Source organism: Gnatocerus cornutus, chromosome 2 (assembly GCF_029298725.1).
Source record: "Gnatocerus cornutus isolate USDA-ARS CGAHR chromosome 2, icGnaCorn1.1, whole genome shotgun sequence".
Classification (NCBI taxonomy): domain Eukaryota; kingdom Metazoa; phylum Arthropoda; class Insecta; order Coleoptera; family Tenebrionidae; genus Gnatocerus; species Gnatocerus cornutus.
In genome coordinates, this window is record NC_142234.1 from 3,222,584 (window position 1) to 3,237,042 (window position 14,459).

Consider the following 14,459-nt stretch of genomic DNA (forward strand, 5'->3'; position numbering starts at 1 on the left):
ATGTGATTTTTCGACGAGTTTTGGGAATTTCATGTACATTTCTGCCGATTTCTTCATAAGTAACCGTTGGATCTTGATATAAACTTTTTATTTGATGTATTTTGACATCTACTTCACAAATACAGCAAGAATCCAGCCTCATTTCGATTTTGAAATTTTCATTTTTTAAGAAATACATTTCTAACTCAAACTAGTAAAAAATCTTAATTTTTCGTTTTCTGCCTCTAACTTCGAAAATATTTGACTTGTAGACGTCAGATTTAGCCCATTTATAGATTTTTAGCTGCTCTTTCGATGGATGTACTGTAAACCCAGTTGACATACACCTAGTAAATTTTATGGCCACATTATGAGAAGACCGGGCAGTACTAATCCTTGCGGTTGGGGACCATAAATGAGCACGAAATGAGTCCGGGCCTGTTCAACCATCGGTCAACCCTCTACCTAGAAATTTGTCGGCTGCAGTTTACAACACCCAGTTTTATTGCTATGGGTGGTTTGACTTAAGCCATAAAATGTTTACTAGGTATATGTCAACTGAGGTTACTTTACAAAATGACCCATGGAACTTGTAAATCTTTGGACGGTTTACTGCTTCCATTACTTGCGGTTTAAAGTAATAAATCAATCTTTGCTCACAGAATAAGACCGAACTTTTAATAATGAAATTGAACGGAATCATATCTCCTTTATTTATAAAGCAAAATGAACCAATTTTGTAAGATGTTGTTTTGATACATAGTTCTACGTAATGCTTTTTTCAAAATAATAAAATAACGTCAAATATAGTGTGAAATGGAAAACTGTTAAATTGTGCATCAAATAACTTCAATTTCAAGAAAATTCCGAAGGTTTTTTAAAAAACTAAAAAAACAGACTTTTAGTAATGGAAGTAACAAACCTATACTCGAAAACTGAAGTCGATATTTTTTTTAATAAAGAAACCGTCAATTTACATGGGATAGAAATGGGTGAAGACTTCTCTTAATAATCATGATTTTCACGCCAGGAATGGAGTTAGTAAGGCGTGATGAGAAATTGACTGTTATCTCTTATCAGCTTAATTTTGAGGCACTTTACTCACCGCTCTAAAAAATTTTTGTATATGTCTAGGATTCGTATCGATTATGAGTTTGTAAATCTCCTTTTGCCGTACTTCTCGCAGCACTTGTCGATAAGAAGTCGGGCCTGCTTGTCGAACATACATTTCAGTCTTTGCACTAGCCGGAGTTTTCACCAGTTCTTGGAGCTTAAAGAGACCTGCAATATATGAGATGATGTGGTTTCATACAAAAAGACAAATTAATTAAAAAAAAAATAAGTTTTTTAGTGGGATCATGAAAAGAAAACGTCGGAAGAGATATCAAAAACAGCATGCGATGTGGAGAGTAAAATATTGCGTGCTGGAATCCGCTGACTATGAAATTGTTTCATTTCAAACATTTTTCGGAACGATTCTGCTGTAATAATCATGCAAGTTGGATTTGTCACCGAAGCTTAAAGCTCTAAGTAATTACTAATGCGCTTTACTAATAAAGCCTTAAAAGTTGCATAGCTGCTAACCTTTTCCCCCGACAAGTGGAACTAGAGAAAGAAAACATTTTCCAACTTATTGCGTTTTATAACTTACGTAGCTAAAGAGTAATAGTCATAAACTTTTTAATTTGTGAATATTAAACATAAAACTTAAGGCGTTGCGGTTTACTGACCGTAATCTTCTTCGTAGATAATGGCCACCTTGGTCCAATTCAAGAAAGTCATCAAGTCTTTGAAGGCCTTGTTCATGTGTTCTTGGCTTGGGTGCAAATTGATTGACAATTCCTTGGATAATGGCTCAAAGTCGATCCGAGCTTCTAGGTGTGGGACGTCCAGTGCTTCGCAAATACTTTGAATATGTGCACCTAACACGGGATCGGAAGGGCCAAATATTGCTTGAACTCCGAATTCCATTTGTCGGCATGCTGCAAAGTAGAATTAGCCATCATTAATAAATTCTCATTAATTTTCATGATTTTTTTTACAGTATAACAGTACAATATAATTTATTGAAAGTTTGTCAATTTTTTATACATATATTCAAGTATATACTGTAAATTTTTTGAAGTATTTCCTTGAAAAACACCGAAGATATTAGCTACACCATATTGCAGATTCGGCAACTTGCGTACATCCTGGAGGGCGCAATTTTCATTTGAAATCAAACTGCATTAGAATTTATTTTTATTATATGTCTCTCTTCTACATGAACCTAAATTGTATCAAAAAAATTGAAAGTTTAATTATTTACAGAGGTCAATTCAAAAATGCATGATTTTTACCACTTTTTTTAACATTTCTTCGTAAAAAAAATTAATAATGATAATGTTCCGATTTTAGGTTTATATAGAGCGCAATGATGTAAATAAAGTACCTGCCAATTTTCAAAAGGATTGGTCAAAAACTTTTCAAGCTAGAGTGTACGCAAGTTCAAAAAAAGTCGATTTGAGAAAAACGCGTTTAAAAAAAGTACCAAAAAAACAAGTGAAGGCATTTTTTTTTAAATTGCTTACCGATTAATTTGCTATTCCAATACCATAGAGTAATCCTTCTTGAAAACTTTCATTTTGAGTTTGGAAATTTTCTATCTAAGGTGTTTATTGACAAAATATATATTGCGCGCTCAGGGATCTGAATTTACGAGTATAACAACAGAACGAGTCAGAATTTTTGTTTGAAATTTTGAGAACATATTTTTCAATAGTTTCTCTAACAATTTATGAAATAAAAAAAATAGTTATTTGTGTACTATTATAAATTAAAGAAAAAACACTATATTTAGCTCACCCAAGAAATAATTCGAAAATTTCAATTGCATGTGATTCCTCCTCAACTTGCACTTGCAAGTTAATGACGAATAAAACTAATTTCAAGATATTTTTCAAAAATAAAACAAAATTTTGGAAATATTAAAACATTTTATTAAATATGTTTATCGCTCTATAACTTGCAAATTTTCGAATGTCGTTAGGTTGAACTTGTTTACTTCGTAAATTTAAGAAATTTTTGAGAGATTTCAAAATTGCAGTAAAACCATTTTCTTTTAATTTTAAAATATGTACTTTTTTCAATGAAAAACTGTGTTGCCAAATTGCAAAATTATTGAGTTGAATTATTTGTTAAACAATAACCTTGAAATTTACTGTCATTCATTTTTTTTGAACTTACAAAGTCCCAAAATTCTTGAGGAAACCAAAAATTTTTGAAAATTTGACAAATGTGTTCAAAGTTTGGATATTTGATGAACTAAAAGTTTGAAATTGGCCGATATTTCAATTTTTGCCTTTTTTAGCTTTTATTTATTATTTTATGTCATTGATTTATTTATCTTATTAATCTGTAAGACAATTAATTTAAACATTATAAAATCAAAATTTTTGAAAATTTGGAAAATATTATCGTAATTTTGATTATATGCTAGAACTATAAGTTGTTATTTGCAATGTTTACTTACTGCATTTCATTTCTTTACTCAGGCAGACCAAATTTTGAAATATTTTATTATTCAACAAAATCAAAATTTTAAAAATTTTGCAAACTTCCGTGTTCATTTATTGTCGAAATTTAAAAACAAAAACATTAAAAGATCATTTTTCGTTGTTTATTTAACGAACTTATCAAAAAACATAATTATTTATAAAACCACACGAACTTTCGAAATTTCAATGATCATATTAAAAAAAAACAAATTTTTGGACAAATTATTAGTATTTTGTTGTTGTTGAACCTTCCAATTTTAAAATTTTACTGAATATATGGCCTTAATATCATATTAACCACCTATAAATTCCAAAATTTTAGAAAAAAATTATTAAAAAAATCAAAATTGTTAAAATTAAAATAAATAAATAAATAATACCTCCGTAACATTGAAATTTAAAGTTACCAGTTCCTTTTTGCTTAATAAAGTTATTAAACCGTATAATTATTGCATGAACAGAACCTATTATAGGAATTTTAATTCTTAAAGAAACCAAAAATTTTTGAAAATTTGAAAATGTGTTCAAAATTTGGTTATTTGATGAACTACAAGTTTGAAATTGGCGGAGATAACAATTTTTGCCTTTTTTAGCTTAGCTTAGCTTAAGGACAAAATATTTTTACACAAATGCACATTAGAATCCTCGAGCTTATATTAATAAAAAAAATTATATTCTTGTAATCACGTCGGGGTCACCAAAATACTATAAATTAAAGGGGCATGAAGGGATGAGATGTTTTAATTCAAATGTTATTGACAAGACTCTCATTACTATGGTAATACCAATGGCAACAAGATTTACGACAGTACCAAGGCCAAAAAGTGTTTCTTCTATGGCCGAGCCTTTTTTAATGGCCGAGGCGAGGGCAAAATGGCACTTTTTGGCTGTGATACAAGTTAATTAATCTGTATTTATGATTTATTGATTTAATCATTTATAACAACTGAATAATTGTAAATATTTATGAATCCTTCTTTATTTACATTTGCAGTTTCGGCATGTGTAGCTTCACAATTTGTATGAATTAAGTTTGATGTGGCTTTTTGAGGTTGTTGCAGCAACACTGCTAGACAAGCTCATTTTCAATAATTTAACACTTTTTTGTTGCACTTTACAGCACTTTGTCGATTTGATTTTACCCAAATAATTATAAAATTGGGGATAATGTCGGTATCTTGATGTAATATGCAAAACTATGGATAGATGGCGCCATTATAGATTGGCCAAAAAATGTTTGAGGCCGAAAACTTCCATTTTCAGTTTAAGTCGCCTAAAAAAGATTTTTTTAACCGTCCAACCCTATTTCCCCTCTTAACGAGTTCAAAGGTCACAGTTATCAGAAAAATCGTTCATTTTTGGTCCTGCCTTATTTTGACGCATCTCAAATTTTCATCTAAACCTAGAAAAACCATAAATTGAAGAGAATACAAGAAGTTGTTAAATAAAATATTTTATTCAGTAAAAGTAGGAGGACTTCCATAAAAGATTTTCCCGTCAAATATATTTTAACCTCCCCTGTTCACAATGTGATAACTGATAAATCGACGGTCGAATTTTCTCTCGTAAAACACTGCAACTGAAAGTCGAAACGAATAAAGAAAGCTGCATTTTATTGTATTTTTATCGCGTCCATGGCACCTCATCATTTTTCCAACTTCTTGGAGCAAAAAAGATTAGTTATTAGGTGTCCAGCTTTTATGACAGACAAGGCTGTTTTTAATTTTAAGCTTCAATGTCTAAATATAATTATTAATAAACACACTTTGTGTTATGTGGATCACCTCTTGCTTTACTGTTTAATTCGGTTTTTAAATGGAACGAGATTGACCGTCACTAACGTTCTCCCTAACAACCTCTACCCTCGCTTTCTTCCCCGAAGGGTTGAAAACCAATTCCTTACATTAAGCTTCATCTCTGCAACGCCAGCGGAGTGTAATATCCACCAGTAAAAATGGGAAAATGATTGCCGGCTTGTTATTTGCATGGTGAATATGAATACATAAATGTAAGTGGTAAAAGAGATGGAGGAGTGGAGGGCTAACAAGACCCGACTGGAATAAGCACCTGCGAACCGCCCCGGAAATTAGAGACGGGCGGTAACGTGGTTATTGTAATTCCCATAGCGCATATGTTGCATCCCAACTACCGCTCTTAACAACCGATTAATGAGATCGTTCGCTATTACCTGGGCCATGATAGAGCGATTCTTTGGCGTTAGTTAGCTATTGCCGCAAAAATTTCAGTCGGAGATTTTTTCACGGCTTTCACATGCTTTCTTTCTGAAGCCATTTCAAAACCATCCATACACATTCATTCTTAATAAAATTAAGTACATGAATGACGAAATTTTTCCATTTTAGGATGTGCCACTTAAGATTCCAAATGAGTTCCTGTCCAGGGAGAAAAACGGAATTTGTCGGCGGAAATAGAATATTCCATGCAGGTCTTAAAAAAATTAATAATTTTCCATCGCAACCAGACTTTATTGACAAGAGGATCGTATGAAAATATACAGGCTGTTCCAGAAATAACATTGTCATCTTTGCAGTTGTACATTTTGTGAATTTTCACGGTTTTATCACCTTGTCAATTTGATTTAAATCTGGGAACATCGAGTAAAAAAATCTATGTTGAACTCAATTTCAACAAGAGCACAGTTACATCGATCTCCTATAAATGGGAGAAAACATCGATTTTGAAAAATAGTAAATAAAAAAGTCAATATAACATAGATTATTGTGAAAAACAAAAATAAATAAAAACCTTAAGTAATAAACCAAATAATAAGTAAATAAATTATAAAAAAGAATAACAAATTTCAGATTAATAAGAATAAACAAACTCTAGCTCATTGCTATCAGTCCACTCTCCTGTGTAAATTTTCTAAAATTAATAAGTAAAAAAATTATAAAAAAACAAATTCGAGACGAATTAAGAATAAACAAAATTCAATAATATAGCTCTCTTAAATTAAATTCCAGTCTTCTTTATTAAGACCGCAGCACAAGTAAATCCCGCCTTGTTTTGGTTATACGTTGACAACCAACCAAACGAAATATCACCAAAATCAAGAATGTAAAATAAAATTCATACATCGAAACCGCAATCATCGATTTTTAATAATACAATGAAAATAAAAATATATGTATTAAAAATCGATGTTTTTCTGGCGATATTAATAAAAAATCGATGTAAAAGTCCCAGATTTAAATCGTGGTTTTCAATATTGATGTTATGAATATGGAAATTAATTTGAAAAAACAGCATTTTTTCTGAAATTTTAAAAATAATTTCCATAAAATCTAAAATAACAACTGAGATATTTTATTAGTGATTGACTGATGGCTAAATTAAATCTGGGAATATCGAGTAAAAAAAATCGATGTTGAACTCAATTTCAACAAGAGCACAATTACATCGATTTCCAATACATCAGAGAAAACATCGATTTTGAAAAATAGTAAATAAAAAACTCAATATAGTATAGTTTATTGTGAAAAACAAAAATAAATAAAATTCTTAATAAAGCAACAAAATAATAAGCAATACAAGAAAAACAAAAATAAATTAAAACCTTAAGTAATAAACAAAATAATAAGTAAAAAATTATAAAAAAAACAAATTCGAGATTAATTAAGAATAAACAAAATTCAAAAGTATAACTCTCTTAAATTAAATTCCAGTCTTCTTTATTTAGACCGCAGCACAAGTAAATCCCGCTTTGTTTTGGTTCTATACGTTGACAACTAACCAAACGAAATATCACCAAAATCAAGAATGTAAAATAGAATTTATATATCAAAACCGCAATCATCGATTTTTAATGATACAATAAAAATAAAAATATATGTATTAAAAATCGATGTTTTTCTGGCGATATTAATAAAAAATCGATGTAAAAGTCCCAGATTTAAATCGTGGTTTCCAATATTGATGTTATGAATTTGGAAATTAATTTGAAAAAACAGCATTTTTTCCTGAAATTTTAAAAATAATTTCCATAAATTCTAAAATGACAACTGAGATATTTTATTAGTGATTGACTAATGGCTAAATTAAATCTGGGAATATCGAGTAAAAAAAATCGATGTTGAACTCAATTTTAACAAGAGCACAATTACATCGATCTCCAATACATCGTAGAAAACATCGATTTTGAAAAATAGTAAATAAAAACTCAATATAGCATAGAATATTGTGAAAAACAAAAATAAATAAAATTCTTTAATAAAGCAACAAAATAATAAGCAAATACGAAAAAAACAAAAATAAATAAAAACCTTAAGTAATAAACCAAATAATAAGTAAATAAATTATAAAAAAGAATAACAAATTTCAGATTAATAAGAATAAACAAAATTTTAAAATATAACTCCCTTAAATTAAATTCCAGTCTTTATAAATATCACCAAACTCAAGAGTGTAAAATAAAATACATACATCGAAACGGCAATTATCGATTTTTAAAGGTATTTTTTGGCAAAATCGATATTCATAAAAAATCGATGAAAAGTCCTAATTTTAATTTGATTAATTTAAAAAAAAACAAGAGAATCCAGGAAGCTCAATTAAATGGGTATGCAGGTGTTCGAAAACTGCTGAGTGTAATTTATTTAAGAATATTTGTGACTATGACAATTTAATGGCAGCTCCGGAGAGAAATGAAACAATTACAAATAAATGGTTCAGAAAATGTAGAAAATTGAGATAATGCATCGATAAACCAGACAAAGATTGTTCTGAAACGATTGAAAAGCATTATTTTTAATGTTTTGTGCCATTGAACATACAAATGTTGAACAAAATTCCATTACAGAAATAGCAATTTTAGAAAGTCCTGTAAATTATGACTTACCTACCCCCAATTACATATTTTTATTTTAGTCTTGAATTCCAGTTAAATTGCAAGTTTTAATTCATTAAAAAAGCAACTGCGTTTTTTGTTCAAATGTCCAAAAACGATTTCAAGAACAAAGCATCAAAATTAATTGTATTAAAATCATAAATGAACATAATAAATATGTACCAACTTCCTACAAGTAATGATAAAATGTACCGTTGAAATTTCGCTCCCTCCATGTGCACAAAGTTAACAAGATATTGATGTTTGCACGAAGATATTATTTAATTTGTAATCTTTGTATAGTAAGACGACCTTAATTTTAAGAACGGAAGCGAGTGTGAAAAAGGCGAGAAAGTATGTAATTATGCAAAGCTCGAGATGAAATTTGAAAAGAAGTTGTTTAGCTCGCTTTTTGAGTGGATTATCAAAGCAAAGCAAAGTATTAGATTAGATTTTTCAGTGAAGAATTACCGTAATAAAGAAATATGTTCTTGCAACCATTTTTGCCATTGGCAAACAAAAAAACAATACGTGTTCTCAATATGTAAAAACAGCAAAATGAATAAAGAGCGTCTGACGGATCCCGCTATTAATTTCGTATTCAAATGATCAAAAGAGAGTGGATATCCTCGTCTTTTTATTCATAAATTCAGCTCTATAAATGGAAATTTAATTTTGGGGTAAAAAAAAATCGCCATTTCGAGGAAATAACTTTAATTAATGAAATGTTCAAACTATGCATACATAAAGAGATTGAAAAATTTATTGTCCTGCTGAAAATTACGCATGACTAATTGATTTAATTTTAATTGCAACATTTATTACAGGCCACTAGTCAACAAGGTTTTATATTGGAGACTGCATAAATATTCTTTTTCTATAGATTTTCTTGAAACATGTTATGGAATTATTCAAGACAATTAAATAAGTTTCTCAAACGACCCATAAAATTTATTGCTTGGGTTAATAATTTCTATATTTTTGAAAAATTGACTTTAGTCCCAAAAAAAAATGAAGTTACGGAACAACAAAAAAATACCAAAACAATAAAAACTTTTCAAAAAAATGGGAACAAAATAGTCATTCATTTAGGCATAGGTACACATACTATTTATTTTTAAATTAATTTTAATACCAAAACAATCCAAAATAAAGCATTTTAGAAAGCGGTTTGATGATGAAAAGTTACTAGTATGCTAAGGGATCAAAAAAAATTAAAAAATATGAAATTATTTAGAATTTTCTCTAAAACAAAATAAGGAACATTTACATACAGAGTCGTCAATCTGTTAGAAAATTATTACACAATGGGGTTAAGGTTATCCCTGATTGTTCAATTAATCTGTTCTTCTTGCGAAATCGATCAATTGCAATATTGCAACACTTGTGTCCACCCCCAAAATCGTCTTTAATTTTAAAGATAAAATTTTGAAAATTTACATACGCTTACAGTTGACAAAGCTCTAGAATCTGACGCAAAAATTTGATTTTTGTCACTGACAGTTTTCGCATCGCGACGCCATAAAAATGTAATTTTTAGTTAATTGTGAGGATTTGTGATATCAACCGCTAATTTCATTTTTTGTCAATATAAATGTGTTAAAAATATCTCAGTTGTCATTTTAGATTCAATGCAAATTGTCTTCAAAATTTGTGAACAAAAAGCTGTTTTATCAAGTTAGTTTCCAATTTCATTACGTCAAACTACGTTTACACCCATCTGTCAACATCTTGTATCACAAATGACATTTATCCTTTGGTTCGCTATAGATTGTAACAAAAATTTTACTTGCTAAAATTGTCGCTTTGTCGATGTTAATTAACGATTTCTGGTGTCCATAAAGTGCAACATGCCCGTGTTAATCAAAATTAACCGTTATAAATGTGAATGAAGTAACTTGTGAAATTTTGGTGTAAACGTAGTTTGCCACTGCGCTGTCATAATTTAGAAAACTTTAAACACAATTTGCATTAGATTTAAAATAAAAACTCAGATATTTGTATCACAGTTATGTTGAAAAAAAAATTGAATTCGCGAATATTTCCGCAATAATCGCAAAAATTATACTTCTTAGGCGTCCCGACGCCAAAAAAACCGTCATAAAAAACAAGTTGTTACGTCAGCTTCTAGAGCTTTGTCAACTATAAGCGTATGCAAATTTTCAAAATTTTGTCTTTAAAATTAAAGACGATTTTAAGGGTGGACACAAGTGTTGCCGGACCCTGTATATAGTAAATACAACACGTGTGGAAATTTCAGCGACTATTTCCCTCAGAAAATGTCAGCTAATCACATTAGAAAATTGCAATTTGCAATTTTCGGGTGCTTTGAGTGAATATTTTTGACTTTCCAGTTTAAATTAGCTGCAGCATTTTCAACACTTGTTACGATGATTTGTTTCCAATTTTTGTTAAATTTGTTACTGTTACATAAACTTGGCTTCCAGTTTTGTTATCTTAATAAATCGTTGAACAATAAATGTCAGTGTGATGATTGTTTAAATGTCAAGCATCAACCATGCAGGCATCATTGATCGATTTTATATATTTCAATTTACTAAAAGCGAAGATTGCTTTGAAAATGTATAATGGGTTGCATTTTTTGAAATTACAGGTCGTACAGTTATGTGAATAGCCCTGTATAACTTGCCGCCCGATTTTTTTATTTTACTGGGAAATAAAATTTCACGTCGTTCAATCTTTTATTTTGTCGTTCTATATAAATAGTGTCTTGCAACTGATAATTTGGTCGATTTTTCAATTGTTTCCATCGTTAATTTCATATTATCTGTCGTGCTGAAAAATGCCACCCGTTATTAATCAAGGTAAAAAAGACACTTTTCTACTAACACGTTGTTGTATTTTGTTTGTAAATACAAGTTTTCTGACCTAAAAATGTGTGGTGCCCTTTGCGAATCTGTCAAAATTTGAACTAACATTAGTAACTATCAAATTATCAGTTGAGAATCATTTAACGGCTTTTTTAAAAATCTCTATGCCTTAGGACTGTACAACAATCGTTCTTTTTAGTTTTGGCTTTCAATTCGTTTGCGTTCTTTGAGAATTTTTGCTCATTAGAGTTCGCACATCAAACAGGTGCAACCAACAATACCATTTTCATTACTAACTAGTAGTAGATAATGAATTCATTAGTAGTCAGTAGGAGAGAAAATCAACTTCAAGCATCTAGTGAAAAAACCGAACTTAACCGCAGAGAATTTTTTGTACGCGCCAAATTTAAAATGCCGTTCTGTGATTAGTCGTTCAGCAAAGCGACTTACGCGGAATGTCAAACAGAAAGTGTCACATATGTCAAATTGTCATCAAATTGTAGAAACATCAGCAGTAAACTTGTTTTCGTTATTTTCAATACAGATTAGCCGATATTTTATTAAAAATTTATGTTTTTCGTCGTTATATTTTGCGATTTGTAAAAACTTACGATCTATTAATCAATCCGTATTATATCCTGCTGATTTCTAAATTTGCTCTGTTGTGAATCGGTAAATTCTCTGCAGCAAATAGAACATATTGGCACTAATCAGTCTGCTTTTATTCGGACTTAACCAGTCGTTTTGGAAAAGATTGAATTCTATTTGATCTTGCCGGTTAGAACGCCACTGTTACAGTTTCTTCCTTGAAGAAAGAAGTCCGTCAAACAAATTGCTCTCTCATCACCCAGCTATCATAAAAAACCTCTTTTGCAGACCTTCTGGAGTGTCCTCATCAAGAATTTTAACGATATTATAAAATTCTGCTTCAGTAAGCGCTGCCGCACTATTTTTTCTTTTTTTTGTGGAGAGCAAGCTTGAAGACTTTTGCGCAAAGCATCTGGAGCATTTCTAGCCGTTTTGAATGCAATATCAGTAAAAGGATTCACTTGAATGTTCCACTATCATTTTTGCACACAAATTCAACATATTTTATGGTTTGCAACCTTTTCTTTATTCGCTCTTAAAATATCGTTTGTCTTCTTCGATTTGTAACCCATTTTTCTAGAAAATTCGATTTTTTTTCTAAACTGAATTTCCAAATTTTTTTAATTTTTTGGGACAATTTTTCTCACTTCATCAATTTCTCTATACGATTTATTACCAAATTTTCTAGAGGTAATGTTAAATATGTTAAAAATCGGTTCTTCGACACGAAGTAAAAAAACCTGAAAATTGACGTGCAAAATTAAAAAATTTCTTTATTAACTGAATTTGATCGTCATTCATAATTTTGTAAGTTGTTAAAAAAAACTTGAAAAAAAATGCAAACGCGATACACTCCACTTTAGAAATGAGTTTTCACGGACAATTTGTTAATTGGTTTTGTCGATCTACCTGGCAAATTAGCTCCTGAGTCATATTTAATAAATGTATGTGTAGGTATCTAATAATAATATAAAACTGAAGTGCAATTTTTAGGTCAATCAATGTCATTTGAAAGATTTCTTCTGAGTGGAAATAATTCATGAAACAGTAATTTAGTCACATCTAACAATCTTCGCTAAATTAAAAGTAAATGTTAGGACAAGATATTGAAACTACGTAATTATGCTAAGAGGATTCTCTTGCTGTGCTGTAAATTAGCAGATTGTCACGATCATAATTCACGCCTTTGTTTGTATGATGTTGCACGTATTCTGTGGGATTTATTACTGACTTAGTTACTCAACAATACGTATATTGTATATTGTGTAGTTTGATTTCAGCTCCTAAACTCTCCTGAAGTACCACATAAAGCAATGGGGTGCCTGAACCATAAAGACCCTCATGAATTTTTGATTTTCTTCATTTTCTTGGATATTAATATATTATTTACATGAAATGTGTTGAGGATTGGAGTTTCAAATTCAATGAAATGACGTGGAAGGAGTAAACTGAAATTTCTGCTCTTTCATTTCTATTCTATTCTAGTGGGAGTTTCATTGAAACCTCAAAGGAACAATGACAATACGAAAAAACGGCAACACCATTACCTTCATTTATTATTTAATACACGGACTAATATTATATTCTCTATAAAAGCTAAAATTACGTTTTTGGATGTTATGACAAGGTATAGATTATAAAGTATCGCTTTGCATACTTACATTAAGGTTTCTACGTCAATATTAGCGCAAACTCATGTTTTATTTAACACCCGCGTCGTTGACTTTGGTGCAAAGGTATAACTTCTGATATAAAGAGAAAGAAATATAAATGCTATGGGAAATTTTTCTTTAACAGTCTGGTTTAACGCGCTTTAGACGTCTCAGGTCCTTGACACCTAATGCCTTACTCGTCAAATATTAAAGTTAAATTATTACATAGAAACAGGATTTGCCCACAGTTATAAGAATGCCTGAATTTTATTATTTAAATTGTTAAATTTAAATTGTTTGAAATGTTAAATACAGCGCGCCAACGAGTTATAATAAGTTTGACTAAATGCCGAATGCAACCCAAAATACATATTCGTAGCTTTCGTTGGCAATTTTAAATTTATCCCAAAAATACTAAACCTGATAACCTCAACAGCTGTCAGAGTTTTGATAAATTCTTTATTCATTACATTACATATCGTTGGCTTAAGTGGTGAAGTTCATTTTGAAGTTTTCTAACCTTTCTTAAATTTAAATTTTTCACATACTTGTCGTCAAATCTGAGATTTAAAATTTTGCAGAATAAAAAGAAAATGTTCTAAAACAATCCAACGTTATATACAGGGTGATTTTTTAAAAACTACTACTAGTTCATTAATTTTTATTTATGATTTATTGATTTAATCATGCATAACGACTGAATAATTGTAAATATTTATGAATCCTTCAGAAAAGTTCATATTTTCTTTATTTACATTTGCAATTTCGGCATGTGTAGCTTCACAATTTGTATGAATTGGGTTTGATGTGCTTTTTGATGTTGTTGCAGCAGCACTGCTAGACTTGTTCATTTTCAATAATTCAACACATCTTTATTGCACTTTACAGCAGTTTGTCGATTTGATTTTACCCAATTAATTATAAAATTGAGGGTAATATCGGTATCTTGATGTAATATGCAAAACTATGGATAGATGGCGCCACCATAGATCGGCCAAAAATGTTTGCGGCCAGAAAAGACTTACTT

The 14,459-nt window shown here is 30.1% G+C and overlaps 1 protein-coding gene across 2 annotated transcripts in view; it reads right to left on the bottom strand.

Annotated features, from left to right (window-relative positions):
* The window catches only part of LOC148178176 (glutamate receptor ionotropic, kainate 2), a 236,670-nt gene that overhangs the window by 37,603 nt on the left and 184,608 nt on the right, over nucleotides 1–14,459 (bottom strand). The window contains exons 4-6 of one of the 2 annotated variants that reach the window (XM_088050838.1): nucleotides 1,710–1,961; nucleotides 1,564–1,584; nucleotides 1,085–1,260 (exon numbers count right to left, since the gene is read on the bottom strand). In XM_088050838.1, coding sequence (XP_087906964.1) covers nucleotides 1,085–1,260; nucleotides 1,564–1,584; nucleotides 1,710–1,961 — 449 coding nt within the window. The remainder of the gene's footprint in view (nucleotides 1–1,084; nucleotides 1,261–1,563; nucleotides 1,585–1,709; nucleotides 1,962–14,459) is intronic. The other variant, XM_088050839.1, reaches the window with a different exon arrangement.